At 45.6% G+C, this 16,704-nt stretch overlaps 1 protein-coding gene across 4 annotated transcripts in view; it reads right to left on the bottom strand.

The window, feature by feature from the left end:
* HDAC4 (histone deacetylase 4) overlaps positions 1-16,704 on the bottom strand; it is a 1,308,595-nt gene that overhangs the window by 229,003 nt on the left and 1,062,888 nt on the right. For all 4 annotated transcript variants that reach the window (XM_086956254.1, XM_086956256.1, XM_086956255.1 and 1 more), the window contains 3 exons: positions 12,259-12,364; positions 8,386-8,432; positions 7,115-7,222 (listed from right to left, as the gene is read on the bottom strand). In XM_086956254.1, the coding sequence (XP_086812380.1) occupies positions 7,115-7,222; positions 8,386-8,432; positions 12,259-12,364 (261 nt within the window). The remainder of the gene's footprint in view (positions 1-7,114; positions 7,223-8,385; positions 8,433-12,258; positions 12,365-16,704) is intronic.

Raw genomic sequence — 16,704 nt, 5'->3', positions numbered from 1 at the left:
GTGCAAGTGCAGGGATTGCGGATCTGGACGTACTACCGGACCCCTGTTCCGTGATAACATGGTCGTTGTTGGATGAAGGCGAATGGGTCTGTCTTGTGACAACAGAAGAAGCTCCTGGAACCAATACTATCTGGGCCAATGGGCTGCAATCGGAATCAGGCGGCAGCCCTCCAGTTTCAACTTTTTGAGCACCTTGGGGATTAATGGAATGGGGAGGAAAGCGTAAGCATAGATCCCGGACCATCTCATTGACTGGGCATTCACCCTTGCCCCCGGCTGAGGGAACCTACAGGCGTAATATTGGCATTTCTTGTTCTACTGTGATGCAAACAGATCTAGCGCTGGTTTGCTCCATGTCCAAAAGATTTGTTAATCTGAGTTTGTTCCAACTGCCACTCGTGGCAGCCGGATTGAGACCTGCTCAGTGAATCTGCTAGGGTATTGTGCTGACCCTTGACATGCTCTGCCTTCAAGGATATTCTGTGGAACATAGTCCGTTCCCACAATTCCTGCACTTCCTGGGAAAGCGTCACAAACCTTGTTCCTCCTTGTTTGTTTATGTAGTACATGCTGGCCGTATTGCCGGTACGGTCCAGCACTGAGGAACCTGCTATCCTTGAAGGAAAGCCTGAAGAGACAAAAATATGGCCCACAGCTCCAAACTGTTGATGTGTTGCTGCTTCTGTATCTGAAAACACTTTCCCTGGATTTGCAAATCTTGCAGATAACCTCCCAATCCTTCCATGGAGGCGTGTGTAGTCAATACGAAGTCCGGGATGTCTTGCAGAAAGGTGAGACTTTGGACAATATTTGCTGTTTGTGACCACCAACTGAATGCGTCCACCATCTGTGCAGTTATTTGGATAACATCCCCAAAAGACACCAATGCTTGTTGCCCTTGTTTCTGTAACTCTTCTTGAAGAGGTCTCATCTTGAGCCGCGCTAAAGGGATCAAATTGGTTGCCGAAGAACATATCCCTATGAGCGATTTGAATATCCAAACAGAAACGCACTTTCTTTTTGAAATGGTTGTTGCCAATTTTTGAAGGTGCACTTGATGGTCTTGAGACAGGAATGCTTTGCACTGAACGGTGCCCAGGGATGCTCCTAGAAATAAAATGTTCTGAGTTGGAAGCAAATTCAATTTGCCCTTGCTCAAAGTGAGCCCCAGAGTACTACACTCCCAGGGGTCCTCCCTCAGCCCTACGCTCTTCAATGTCTACATGGCTCCACTTGCCCCCATCGCCAGAACCTACGGACTCAACATTGTGTCATACGCAGACGACACCCAACTCATCCTCTCCCTATTCAACAAACCCAACACCGCCAGACACAACTTTCGAGAAGGCATGGAAGCCTTTACCAAATGGATGAAAAACAGCTGCCTACAACTAAACAGCAACAAAACTGAAGTACTCATCATGGGCCCAAACCTCGACGCCTGGAACGACACCTGGTGGTCCCCCACCCTCGGAAGCCCGCCCACCTCCATCGACCACGCACGCAACCTGGGAATGATCTTCACGCTCACAAGGCCCTCCACAACACCGGACCAGCATACCTAAACAGCAGACTCAAATTCCACGCACCCTAAAGCACCCTACGATCAGCCCAGCTCTCCTAAGCTGCGGTACCCCGCACCAGAAAGACCAGATTGCGGCCAGAGCCTGGAACAACCTTCCGCTCCACCTCAGACAGATAGCATCGCTCTCCATCTTCGCAAGAAACCTCAAAACTAGGCTCTTCGACAGACCCCCTCCTTGAAGGACTGGAACCTGCGATCCCCAGCGCCTTGAGACCCTTACAGGCGAGTAGTCGTGCTTAACAAACACCTGATTGATTGAGACAAGTTGTCGTGGCAATATTGGTGCAAAAGGGAGGTGGTGATGGACGGAGCATCTGAATCAAACACTCACACCCAGTCAAAAGATCTGGGTTTAATCCATCACCGTTCTTTAGCCCACTCTGCCACCCCAGTTCAGACATTGCTATATGCAAATCAGTCTGTGAGTGTTTGATTGATTCAGATGCTCCGTCCATCACCACCCCCTTTTGTACCGCTTTTTGCCACTGGATTCAAGCAAGCCGGGCTGAGGACGGCTGGAATGCCAGAAACCGGTCCTCCGAAGCTTGTTTCCGGTCCAGGGAAGACATGGCTTGGCAGTTCGGGCTGGACTGTTCCCATGAGGCACAGGGTCAGACTGATTTGCATATAGCCATGTCTGAACTGGGGTGGCGGAGTGGGCTAAAGGACGGTGCTGGATTAAACCCAGATCTTTTGACTGGGTGCGAGTGTTTGATTGATTCAGATGCTCCGTCCATCACCACCCCCTTTTGTACCGCTTTTGGCCGCCATAAGTGTGGCAGGGTATGCTCAGACGTGAGTCCCTTGCTCGCTTTGCCACTGGATTCAAGCAAGCCGGGCTGAGGACGGCTGGAATGCAGAAACCGGTCCTCGGAAGCTTGTTTCCGGTCCAGGGACGACATGGCTTGGCAGTTCGGGCTGGACTGTTCCCATGAGGCACAGGGTCAGACTGATTTGTATATAGCCATGTCTGAACTGGGGTGGCAGAGTGGGCTAAAGAACGGTGATGGATTAAACCCAGATCTTTTGACTGGGTGTGAGTGTTTGATTGATTCAGATGCTCCGTCCATCACCACCCCCTTTTGTACCGCTTTTGGCCGCCATAAGTGTGGCAGGGTATGCTCAGACGTGAGTCCCTTGGTCACTTTGCCACTGGATTCAAGCAAGCCGGGCTAAGGACGGCTGGAATGCCAGAAACCGGTCCTCGGAAGCTTGTTTCCGGTCCAGGGAAGACATGGCTTGGCAGTTCGGGCTGGACTGTTCCCATGAGGCACAGGGTCAGACTGAATTGCATATAGCCATGTCTAAACTGGGGTGGCGGAGTGGGCTAAAGAACGGTGATGGATTAAACCCAGATCTTTTGACTGGGTGGGAGTGTTTGATTGATTCAGATGATCCGTCCATCACCACCCCCTTTTGTACCGTTGTGGCAATATTGGCTTCTTGTTCCCACAGAGCTTTGAACAGCCAATCGTCGAGATAGGTGAAAACTTGGATCCCCAGGATCGTAAAGTTGCTGCTACTGGTGCTAAGCACTTGGTGAAAACCTGTGGCGCTGATTTGAGGCCAAACGGGAGCACCTTGAATTGATAGTGGGTGCCAGTCACTGTGAATCGTAGATATTTTCGATGTTTTGGATGGATAGGGATATGAAAGTATGCGACTTCTATGTCCAGAGAACTCACGAAATTCCCTTCATTTAAGCATCCCAGAATGTTGGAAACGGTTACCATCCGGAATGTTTGTTTTTTGAGAAACTAGTTGAACTTGTGGGGATCCAGAATCTGCCACCATTCTCCTGAATTCTTTTTGATGAGGAAGAAACAAGAATAGAAACATATTCCTCTCTGTGTGGATGGTACTTCTTCTATTGCTTCCTTGAGAAGCATGATTAAGACTTCTTTACACAAAAAGTGAAGACGAGGGGGAAGGGGACCCTGGGCGGAGTGGTTTCTGGACGAATTCCAGTGTGTGACCCTTGGTGACTAGGTCCAGTACCCAGCGTCTGAAGTGATCTCGTACCCGTGCTGTACATAAGCAGAAATTTTCGCACCCACAGGTAGGGAAGTAAAGTGGACTGGCACCTTGAGAAGCTCAATGATTCCTGGCAGAGTCACTGCCTTGTTGCTGTGCTCGCTTACGGCCTCCCTGGAGAGAGAAACCAGCCGTAGACGATTGGTTGTAAGACTGGTGATATTAAGGCTGGTATTGACGATACTGTTGATTCGACTTATAGCCTCCCCAATATGTAGTGGATCCTGGCCCTCTGGCTCCTCTGAAAGGTATACGCCAATATTGTAGAGTACCTAAAGATTTTGCGGTGTCCGTGTCATTTTTAATTGCTAAAAGTGCGCCATCTATATGTTTCCCGAACAGTGAATCCCCATTGTACGCCATGTCCAGGATCTTCGTCTGAACCTCAGGTCTGAAAGTCGTCGCCTTAAGCCAATCCTGGCGTCGAAGAACTGCTGCCCCAGCTAATTGCAGAAAGCTAGTGTTGGCGATGTCCAATGCACAATCGTTTCGGAGGCAGGTAACTCACCCTCTAATAAAATCTACTGGACCTCCTCTCTTTGTTCCTCCGGGATAAGATCTATCAATCCCGCTATATCGGACGACATTTGGCAGTCATAGCGACCAATGATTGCCAAAGCATTGGCAGCTCTAATTGATGCCGCTGCCATAGAAGAGAATTTCTTCCCCATAAGGTCCATACGACGTCCCTCTTTGTCTGGAGGCGTGGTAATAGGTGTTGCAGGGCTTTTTGAATGCCTCTGAGCAGCCTGTCATATGACTGAATCTGGCCTCGGGTGACCTACGAGGCAAGATGGACTGTTCTCTTCGGCACTGTATTTTTTCTCTATACGAGGTAGCACCGCCTGTATGTATGCTGGCGTCTTCATGATTTTTAAGCCCTCCTGCCAGATGCAATCGATGATAGGAATAGAGCATATGATCTTTCTAGTATCCTCTTTAAAATCATGCAAAAAGCAGTCTGTTTGTTTGACAGTAATAGGGAGCTGGAACCTAGTGGCTGCTCTCTGCATCAAATTATGAAACCCCCCCGATGTCTTCAGGAGGAGAATCAGAGAGTAAGTGCGGAGGCAGAGATGGAGTTTTGATTATATATTCGTCCCAAGGATCTGGAGCATTTGCCTGATTAGGCAACTCACCTTCCTAAACTTCTTCATCCGAGGAGAAAGTGTCTTGGTGTCCAGTGTCAGGTGGACCCTGTGGAGGAGCCGGTGTAACAGGTAAAGTAGGCTCTGGTACTGGAATAGGAACCTCTATTTGTGCAAGTGGGTTCTCTGTCGAAATTTGCTGAGGAAATCTTTGAAGATAATCCACCAACATAGTCTGTAGGTCTTGAATAAGTGCAGGAGGAAGATTAGTTATTTCTCTATGACGAGATTCCTGCCTGTGATGGAACTGATAGGTATGACGTGGAGCCATATATTGTTCACGATAATAATGCTCTTCCTGGTAGTTATCGGCATCATCAATGTCTTGCCATTTAATGCTGAGCTCAGATGGACTATCAGCCACTCCGTAAAGACCCTCATCCTCCTCATCATCATCATCATAATCCTCATCTTCTACAAAGCCCTCTAAAAGGTGGGATGGTAGTAGGGGAGAGACTTTACTACAGTCATGAAAAGGCCTCTGAAATGTCTTTAAATGAGAGACTCTCATCGACTTGTGCGTAGACGGTGCAGAAATAAGTATGGTAGGAAGGACGGTGGTAGGATAACAGACGCGTTCATAAACTATGTCGTCAACGGGCTCGTCGTCTGTGGTGCCGTCGTCAATGTCTCTCCCGCTGACGGTTCCGTCGTCAATGGTGTCGTCGTCGACGGTGTCGTTGGAATCTTCATCTTGACGGTGGTGTAGTTGGAATCTTCGTCGACGGTAGCCTCGTCGACTGTTTCTTCGCCGACGGACTTCGACGATAGTCTTGTCGTGATAGAGATCCTAGTCAATGAGATAGGAGACGAAATAGCTATCATCATAACAGTTGGAGTTGATGACGTAACACATCGTCGACAATGAGGTCACAGTCGTCGTCGACACAGATTTTTTGTGGTGTTTTTTACTTACAGAGTCCGTAGAAGATGATCTTGGACACTCTGTGAGTGGAGTAGCAGGCGGAGAAGACGTTGGCTCAGAGGAACGTTTAGGCCTCCTCTCTTTATGAACAGGTATATCCTGGGAAGTTTTAAGATGTTTCCTTCCCTCACCTGAAGAGCTTTCTTGAGATCTAGCCCTCTTGCTAGATGTAGACGCTCGGTCCTCTTCCTCAGCCGAAGAAGGAGGAAGTTCTTTAGACTTGAGTCATAAGAGTAATCTTGCCTTTCTGTCCCTTAGAGTCTTGCTGGGAGAGGTACGGCAGATCTTACAGTCTTTAGCCTCAGGTTTGGGGTAAAGGCATTAAAGACCATCTTTATGAAGGTCATCAACATGGACCCTCTTCTTCTCACAGGTCCTGAAGGAGCGGAAGAGGCCCTTTTTGTCCGACATACTTGCTTGAAGAGCTGAAGAGAAGAAAACTGAGAAGCACTCAGGGAGACTCCCTTGCACACGACGTGCAGTGAAAATCTGAGGAGAACTGCTTCTGTTGGGAGTGTTCTAGATGGTGCTGATGCAGATTGGTCGGAGATCACTTTTGGTCCTTTTCCTAAAAGGACGTAGATAGGTTTCTAAGATATAGCCTTTGGCCTCTCTTGGCCTATTTATTACTTATGGCACTACTTTTGTATTTTACCGTGGGACTCCCATCTAGGCGACGGGGAATGATTCAGGCATGTGAATCTATGAAAGATACCCCAATACTGGATAAATGGACCACATTCCCCCTATATAGAATGCATAGTCTCACATGCTTCTGAAACCTCCAGGCCAAACATAGACTTGTTGTTCAGTACAGGTTCCCCTTCTGGCAGTCTGGTTACAAGAGCCACCTTTTGTCAAAATTCAAGAGATATTTGTCAAACTTCCCAAAACTATTTTGGATTAAATCATTATATGGCAAGAGTATGCAAACCAGAGAAATACCGAAGTGAATGATGCTGCAAAATTCAGTATACTCTGCCAAAGGATTCATATTTTTCTCTCAAATTTCAATTAACTAGTAAGCTATTATTTACAACAGCAAATTTTAAATTTCTTTTGTATAAATTAATCCCACTCGCTTTAGCTGGTCAAGTTTGCATGAAAAATCAATTTCCTAGTGAAAAATGGCAAATTTCCTGAGATATAATTCCACCCCCATCTCTTCCAGGACTTCTCAAGGGGTGAGCCGTAGGCCTGGAAGCTGAAAAAGCAAACCTCTCTATAATTTACACACATTCAGATACAAATGGCATTCAACTTTTTTGCCAACTTGCGGAATTCTTTTTATGGAATAGCTGAAGTAAACCTTTTAATGTGACATTTCAAAAGCGGAGCACAAAGGATCAAACCCACATTATTAAGACTACCTTGCACAAAAACCATAGCATTGTCAGGCTACTAAGCAAAAGTATAACCAACCTTGAGCTCTCCTGATGCCACCTTAAAAACCAGCTCTACCACGCAGCCCACAGCAAGACGAGCAGCACCCGATGAATGCACTTCATTCCAGATTGTGTCACTGTCAACCTAGAAGAGAGGAGACAGGCCAGGCTTATAAACCGAATCCCAAGTAAGGGCAAACAAGCAAGTTCAATTTTATGGTACGAGACACAAATCTGCCTTGCATACTGCTTGTGATCATTAATAAATTAATCAAATTGATGAGCATCAACTACAAAACATGGGTTCTCTTGAGTTGGAATCCCACTAGTGGAGTATGGGATCAGGGAATGCGAGATAGCAAGGGAGGTAGCTAATGACAGGTGAGACGTTCTCAAACACGCAAGTGTTTAGTGTCTTCTACTCAGCCAATTTGAATTTCCCTTCAGTAGAGACATACAAGGGGTTAAGATAATGCATTCTCTCCCAACACCTATACGAGTGTCCTGAGAGGCATGTGATGCATTTGTGGAATTCTCTTATAATGGAGTCCCATAGGGTGGGTCACATGACCTTTTACAAATCCTTGTATGTATGGACAGTTGTTGCGTTCCACAGGGATAAGTTATTTTGCTGTCTGCATGATATAGTATATGATGCATGAATGTTTATTTGGGCATTGAGTCTCCCCTTGCAACAGAGACTGACTCCTTAATTCGTTTCTCACAGTCAAAGTACATACACGTCCCTGGCTACATCTGCACTGTCTCATGTCTGTGTCACAGAGTTTCAGACTGCCTCTGCAAATATCCTGCTTTTCATGCCTATCATTCCTTGTTGAATGGGAACATTTATGTTTGCTGCTTTCAATGGATGTTTCTAGTTCTAAGATTTTAAGAGGAATGCCAGTTAATGAACTTCTGCACGAACATGTATTTGGCAAAGCAATATTTTTATGGTCAAATTCAACGTAAGCATATAGCACGTGCTCTGTAGGTTTCCCTCTATAAGCGGAATTACTATCACACAAAAACTAGATGCAAAGTACAAAGTTCCTTCACGTGAAGTAGAGATACCAGCAGAGGAAATACCACACAAACAGAGAATAAGATCAGCACAGATGCATTGCAAGCTTCCCTCGCAGACCAAAGACGTCAAATAAAGCAGCAGCAGCGCAAGCTTTACACAAACACACACACATTAATTTACAAAGTTTGCAATAAAATATGCTCTAATCAAACAAATTTCAAACCAAAAAAGTGAATGTCGGAAATAGGCTTCTATTGTATTATGAGGAAGCAAAAACTTACCCCAACACCCCCACAAGGCAGGCGAACGAACATGGATGTTAAGGAACCTGTGAAGGAGACAGAATGAAAAATGAAGCTCTTGTAGTGATTATATGCAACATGTCAGTATCTTCAATAAAATTCTAATTAGAGCTAGCAAAAGAATTACACACACATCGTAGCAGAATCATTACATACCTTTTGAAAAGCTCGAACAAGTGGATACTCTAACCGTAAATTCCTCACTTTTATGATATTATAGGTGACAGACTGGTTCTGAATATTGGTCCTAGCAAGGAATGTTACATGGTAGTATGTGGAGCCGTGAGGCACCACAGTGCCTCTGTATCGCCCTGAAATTAAGAGCAGCATATAAGCACCATGCCAATGCGCTGACATCAGTTTGATTCATCTCATTCTGCACATCCAGAAGAGGAGCATCGAACAATTTGTTGGTCACAGTGTGTTGAACTTTATTTTGGACCACTTCAGATGTTAAAGAGGCCACTCCACTGAATGGAGAGGTGGAAGTGCAATGATGAATATGTGGTTAAGAGTATTCACAAAAAAGGGCATTACCAAAGGGGAGTAAAGCTTGGTTCCTTTCTTGCTGTCTGGGCACGTATTGAAACATGGTGTTTTCCCTGGGGACATCCTAGCAAATTGCAAAATTCTAGAAAGCAGCAGCAGGCCAACAATTGTGGGATCAGAGCTGCAGATATGCATCTGAAGGCACAAGTAAAGGTGTCCGTTTTTGTGAGTCAAGGGCTGGTATGAACAAGGTGAGATTTGGGTGCTTTTCAAAAGAAAAGGTGCCTTGGTTGTAGGATCTTATCTTATCTTATCTTATCAAAATTTTATAAAGCGCTCGCACACCCAAAGGTTTCATGGCGCTGACCAACAGGGGAACTGACTTACAAGAGGCCATAAGCGCTAGGCCGCAACCTGGGTGAACAGCCATGTTTTTAAGAGCTTCCTAAATGGAAGAAGAGCGGTGCATGAACGAAGCTCCAGAGGGAGAGAGTTCCATAACTTGGGAGCAAGGGTGGCAAACCTACGGCCTCCCTTGCGCAACAGCTTGTAGCGGGGGACAGTCAGGAGAATTTGGGAAGCAGAGCGAAGGCTGCGAGAGGGGGTGTACCTAAGAAGAAGTTTTTGAATGAACTGTGGGCCGGAACTGTGAAGGGACTTGAAAATCATGCAGGCCGATTTGAAACTGGCGCGATGTTGAATCGGAAGCCAATGAAGTTGCCTCAAAAGCGGTCTGGCGGACTGCCATCGAGGATGGTGATATATCAGTCTCGCTGCCTGGTTTTGTGCCAACTGTAAACGTTTGCTGAGAGATCAGTCTCTTACGTCTCAGAGCCAGTCTAGGAGGAGGAGATGAAGGGGGGGCTTTACCACTATAGATATGCCACTTAATTTGAGGTGACTGAACCTTTCGATGGATTGTCAGCACAGAACTATACCGGAGGTTCCTTTTGGGTACAAAATAGAAAGTTAACTTCTGAAGGCAGCCTGTGCTCATGCTCCAGAAGGGTTTTTGCGTATTAAAGCGAACACTGAATATTGTCCTGTATTCCAGAGGAAGTCATGGAAACACTATTAAGGAATGTACAGTGTAATCATGTCTCCTGATAATAAGTCAGCCAGTCTACCTGGTTGTGTACTCATCAGTTAATTCATGTTTTATTAAAGTCAATGTAGATTGTTTACTAGATATAAATTCAGGTACACATGACGACAACATACCGGCTAGGATTTCTTCACACTAGAATGAATACCGAAAAATCTACGTAATGCTCATAAATCTTAACACACACTAATAGAATTCACGTGGTTAAACAGTTTGTCCACAGGGATCAACAGTGCTTGATCTCAATGTATTAAGCATGTAGTACTAGTACTGAATGTTCACAGATCTCGATAAAACTTATACACAATAGAACCGATGACACGGATCAGCTATATGCAATGCATGCTGACAATTCTCAATACTGCTTGTAGTATGTGTACTAATGAAGGGCATCTATCATTTGCATGCACTAAAAAGCAAGAGGTTTCATTATTGCTTAAACTTAATCTATGCCTATAATGCTTAACCTAAATGCACACACATCCTCTACTCAATATCGGTTATTTCTGGTACATAACAGGAATTGTCACTTGTGCAAATGTCTGCCGACTTGATCGCTATCACATGCTGCTAAAGTAGGTCTACATAGCCAGATATGGACTAGATCCAAAGTATGCTACAGCCAGGTATATGTGTTCCAAAAAGGTATTTCATACTTGCAGCCAGTATATCGACAGTACTCAATGTCACAGGGAAAGATTGTATGCCAACAGGCCTTAATATATGCCATGTCTACATAGCCAGGTATTGCCTAGATCCAAAGTATGCTACAGCCAGGTATTTCATGGGGAAACATCCTGAATGTTGACGGAATAACGATTTGCCCGAACGACGACTCAGCATTAACCACGCATGTGCGTGGTTAAGGCTGAGTCGGCCTATTGTTCGGACAGGGCGGAGTTAGGAGGAGCGTCGCAGTCGCGGAGAAACAGGTAAGAGGGGTTAATTTTTATGGGGAAGGGGTTAGGGGTTAGTTTAAAAGGGGTTTGGGATTAGTATTTAGTATATATTTATGGTAGTGGGGGTTTTCCTGATTATTTACAGGGAGAAGGGAGTTCGTTTTATAGGGGTAGAGAATGGATTTAGGAAGTGGGGGGCGTTCAAGATTATTCAAAGGGAGAGGGGAATTAGATTTATGGGGGTTGAGTTCGTATTTAGGAGGTAGGGGTTTCGGGAATATTAAAATGGAGAAGGGAAATTATATATATGGGGGTTGAGATCGAATTCAGGAGGTGGGGGGTTCGTGATTATTAAAAGGGAGAGGGGAATTAGAATTAAGGGGGTTGAGTACATAATTAGGAGGTGGAGGGTTTCGTGATTAATATAAGGGAAAGGGGGATTAGATTTAAGGGGGTTGAGATCGTATTTTAGGAAGGGGGATTCATTTTTAAGGGATGGAGGATCGGGGTACTGGTTGTAAAGCATTTTTTTAACACGCATTCCTTTATCACGAAAAATTGTGGCAAAGGAATGCGTGGTAAAATAAATTGTGGTTTAGACTAGGTCGTGGTTGCGACCTCGTTGATAGGGAAGTCGTGGTTGGGGAAGTCATTGTTCAAACATACAACCGCTTCATGTGTTCCAAAAAGATATTTAATACTTGCAGTCAGTATATCGACAGTGCTCAATGTCACAGGGAAACATTTTATGCCCGCAGGTCTTAATATATGCCCCTGGCACTTGAGAAAGCTCTGAATCGTGAATGCCTACAAGACCTTCATTGACTCAACCAAGTGCCCGCACAGCTCTACATCCTTTGCACCTATTGAACAACCACTGAGAGAATGCTTCTTAGACTCAATGCATGCCCACAGCCACTATCTCTTGGAGTCATTTTTTGCCCACAGCTTGCTATTGCCTGACTGAATGTATGCCCACAAGATCCAAATTAACATATACACTCAAAGGGCCTGATATAACTTGGCCTCAATTTATGAGCAGAGATTCTACTGATGCCATGCTGTAGAGTGAGAGAGTTCACTCTGCCATATATGTAAAGCCAAGCCAGTCCCAAACTTGTCATTGTTGTGCCTTAGTGCGATTTTACACTCCATGCTGTTTCACACTTAAAAATCCACTTCCATCCATCTGCAACACTGTGGTTCAGTATCAGTCCATCAGTTATTTGATCTTACATACTGTGGTCCATAACTGGTCTACACTGAGCCAGGGTGAGTCCCAGTTCACTTACTGCAATTCCTACTCCTTCCACCTCTGATCCTCCCACCTCCACATAGTGGTACCAAAAAGTTACTTACTGTCCAGTTTCTGCCGATTCAAGGGATTAGTACCATAGAGAAGAGTGTGTGCCTCAGAGTGAACTGTTTGTAGCTCTTCCAGTGTTGCCTTTCGTCCACGAATGCACTGTAGAAACCAATAGAGGAAAAGATAAGAGTTTAAATTGAAACCTCAATTAAACTTATGGATGTATGTCAAAAAAGCAGCGGTCATGTCTCCAAAGCGGTCACGAAAACCAAGCCAGTTGGAAGGCTTCAGAACTTTCAACTATTATGATTAACATCCCAGAGTCCAACAGTTAATGATGACAAACAAACGGACGCTTCATGAACTGCCTGCTTTCCATTGCAAAAAGCATGTACTCCCTTGTGGAGGTCCTTTTTTAACTTTTTTGAACCACAACTCAATTTTTAGATCATCAAACTTACGCCACCCACCTAGCTTTAACAGACATGATACAGGTAGGCGAATTGTTAATGTAATCCTGGGCATTGCTTTAAATATATTGTGAATTACTAGAATAACACTCTTTACAATTCTTTGCACTCCTCTCGAACAGCAGTTGTTTGTAAATGTCAGGTCCTTGACAACGCCCTTAGATATGTCTTTATTGGACTTTGGCCAAGATAATGATCTACCCATGAAAGTGGCAGCTGCTGAACTGCAGTGGAGTTGGAATACTTTTCAGAGAGGGGTGCTTGCCTGTGGCATCTGTCCACTAAATTCACAAGGCTTCTGAAAAATCTTGGTGTTGATACCAGTGATTTTAGCAGATTTGGAATCGACAATAAAAAGTATGCATATCGGCTTTATCAAAGGGTGAGCATATCAACATATATAACATAATATATCTTCTTTTCCCAAAAATCATCAATCACATAAAAAATGTTTAATAAAGTTATATTAAAAAAGAAAATAAGATTTTTTATAGAAAAATTTCATAAAAACAATCTGAAGGGGGCAATTCACTCCAGCTGAAGGGCACAGAGCCCAGCTAAGCGTACTTTATAAAAATATGGTAAGCTCTCCTGGGATCATGATTTTAACGACCTAAGACACCCACAGATTTATTTTTCGTCGGGGCTGTGGAAGAGCCCAAGGGCCCCATGGCCCCAGCTAGCACCCATCGTGGGAGCCGGTGGGAGTCGGCATTTTTTGTCAAGTAGGTGCCCACTCAGAGTACCCACAGCTTTATGTTTAGTTGCAGAGGGGATTATCTCTCCTGCCGAAAACCAGCCATTTAATTTTTTTTTCAGGTGGGTGCCCTAATGTCCATCCAGGGCACTCACATGGCACCTTGCATTGGGCCTTGAGGAAGAGCCCAAAGGACGCCTTGATCCAGATGGCTCGCAAGCCTGCACCATACCGGGTACTGGCTGGAGCCAGCACTACTCCTTTGCACCCGCTCAGGTGGGAGCAGTATTTTATATTGGTCCCGCAGGTGGGAGCAGAATTCTGTTCTCTGCCTGGAAGAGTGCACGCATGGTATGCGTGTACTTTCCCAGGCAGGAAGCCAGCGTCCTGGGGGTGGGCTCTCCGGGACACTGCAAAGTGTCAGGCCCAGAGAGATGGGGACTCTGGGGCCTATGTGGCATTGTTAAGGGGAATGTAATGCTCTCCCCTTATTAAAAGAAATTGGGCCCCAGTGGATGGGGTCACTGGAGTGTGAAGGGGGATCCCATATCAATCGATCAGGTGATGAGGTCCTGGGACCTGAAGAATGCTCAACGAGGGGGGGGACATATGCCCTTTAAAAAACGGAGCTGCCACCTCCCCAGGCCCTGACCCACCCCAGGTTTTTAGGTCGAGTCTAGAGTCTAGAGCCAGCGTGCATGCGCTTCTCTGCGAGACTTGTTGTAGAGGAGTCGGGACTAGAAGCCCGCCCACTCTCCGCCCATATTTGCCACTCGCTTGTGTATTTGTCCGTCCTAAATGCTGGCTTCTGATTTGCCAATAGGTTTGTTAGTCCCTCCTTAGTACCACCTCCTCTTCATTTGTCACCTCCCATGGCGACTGGCCCCTTTTACTTCGGCTGTTACACTGCACGTGTTATTTAGACTTTGAGCACTATTTTCTTTAATGATATTCTTCCACTGCAGGCACGACATGCTTTGGTGCCTTCTCCTCCCCCCTCCCTCCCATTCACTGTGCCTTCTCCCCCTCTCCCAGCCGCCTGCCCTCCCATTGTCTATGCCATCTCCCGCCAAGTTGTCAGTGCCTTTTCGCCCCGTCCGCCCTTTCGTTGTCCGTGCCTTCTCGCCCCCATCCTCCCTTGCTTTGTCTGTGCTTTCTCCCCCCGCACATCCTCCCGGGGTCCGTGCCTTCTCCCGCCCAATCCCTCCTCCCTTCCTCACTTCAATGTCTGTGATGCCTACCATTAGCAATGCATTAGGTCTTATGTAAATGCGAGACCTACTGCATTGCAAATGCTTGTTTGTTTTTCTAACACGTGAGAGCCCCAGGGGTATCCTTATATCTTTGTGCAATTTAACATTTTTTCCCAGGACTAGTGACTGAGTCCCAAGTCCTCAGATGGCTGGAGCCGCATTTTTGTTGATGTGGTAGCAGCAATTCAGATCTGAGCTCTACATCTTCTGTGGCGTGATATATACATACATTTTGAACTTTAATTTCTTAAAAGCTGCTAAACGGATTTACACCAAATCACAACAACCACGCTTTCTGGATCAAGAACTAGCATTCTGCTAAATTTGGTGTAGTTCAGTTAAGCAGTTTTTGTTTCATCACTGTACAATTTTCTTAAGAAAAAATGAATGGGAAAAATGTATTTTGGGAGCACCTCCCTTTCTCCATTCCTGCTTGACAGATCCCCAAAACTTTCCAGCAGGGAACCGAGGTGGATGAGATTTTTTTTTAAAGGTTTCGTCAAAGGGCAACAAAGAATGCCTTTCCTAAGGAAACCCTAACGTAACTATAACTACCCAGTGGGAACCGCCACTGGGTGATATATATATATATATATATATATATATATATATATATATATATATATAGTAAGGTAATATCTGTTCTTGAGAAGACGAAAGAGGGTGTAGTTTTGCTGACTTACACCAGATGCAGAATCTCTTCCATGTTAAGGAATATGTTTTGTCCTGCAGTCTGGAGGAATGTCTAGGCCATGATACTCTCGGAAATCAGGAGCCAAGCCGGTAATTCGAGAGATGCTGGATCCAGATGTTGGACTTGTCCTCGGTTCATTGTGTGGAGAGAGGGAACCGGTTTCAGAGGTATTGACGGTTCCAGGGAGAGAAGATGGGAGTTCCTTGAACCAATGCTAGCGTGGCCACGCTGGAGCTATCAGGATTAGCGTGCAGGGTTCTGCCTTCATTTTCCTGAGGACCCTGGGAATTAGAGGAATCGGTGGAAAAGCGTATGCAAAGACGTTGAACCATGCAATCGAAAATGCATTCCCTAGGGATCCCCGTTGGGGATGTCAGCTTGCGAAGTTTTGGCATTTGGCATTCTGTTTGGTAGCGAATAGGTCCAAGAGAGGAGTGTCCCATTGGGAGAATATGCGGTTGAGAGTCCGCTGGTTCAACTCCCATTTGTGACATGTTGTTTGTTGCCTGCTTAGTAAGTCGGCCAGTTTGTTGTCTGTGCCTGGAACATATTCTGCTCGAAGGGAAATGTGATGCAGTAACCAGTTCCAGATCTTTTGAGATTCATGAGAGAGTGGTAGTGAACAAGTACCTCCCTGCTTGTTCAGGTAGTGCATTGTCATAGTATTATCCGTCCGGACAAGCACTAGAGGACCTTTGATTCCGGGGAAGAAATGCAAGGAGAGCCAGATAGACTGCTTGTAGCTCGAGGTTTATGTGACGCTTCCGTTCTGAAGGAGACCACTTTCCCCTCCAGGGACACATCTGTTGTGATGATCTGAGGAGACGCTTGGAGCACAAAGGGCAGGCCTTGAGAGAGATGTTGTTGACAAGTCCACCACTGCAGAGCAGTGACCCTCTGAGGGGTCAAGTGAATGACGTCGAAGGATCCTTCAGATTGAATCCATTGAGCTGAAAGTGCTTCTTGGAGAGGGTGCATGTGGAGGCGACAGTAAGGAACCAGCAAAATACAGGATGACATAATTCCTAGAAGGGATTTGAAGAAGCGTACTGAGACAGACTTCTTGGATTTTATGTGATTTGCCAAATGAAGAAGTTTGTTCGGTCGTTCTTGTGAGGGGAAAGCTTTCTTCTGGGTTGTGTCGAGAGTAGCTCCCAGAAAGGTTATTCGCTGAGAAGGTTGATGGACAGACTTTTCCTGATGAGAGTGAGTCCTAGACAACTGAAAAGCTGTAGACGGGCGTCGGAAGACTTGGTTCCGCCGTCTAGAGAAGGTGCCTTGACGAGCCAGTCGTCGAGATAGCGAAAGACCTGATGGTGTTGTTGCCTGAGGTATGCAGCCACTGGAGAAAGGCCCTTCGTAAAAATGCGTGGAGCTGACTTGAA

The sequence above is a fragment of the Lissotriton vulgaris genome, chromosome 2_1 (assembly GCF_964263255.1).
Source record: "Lissotriton vulgaris chromosome 2_1, aLisVul1.2, whole genome shotgun sequence".
NCBI lineage: Eukaryota > Metazoa > Chordata > Amphibia > Caudata > Salamandridae > Lissotriton > Lissotriton vulgaris.
The sequence above is the reverse complement of the archived record's forward strand: the minus strand, read 5'-3'. Positions and strand labels throughout refer to the sequence as shown.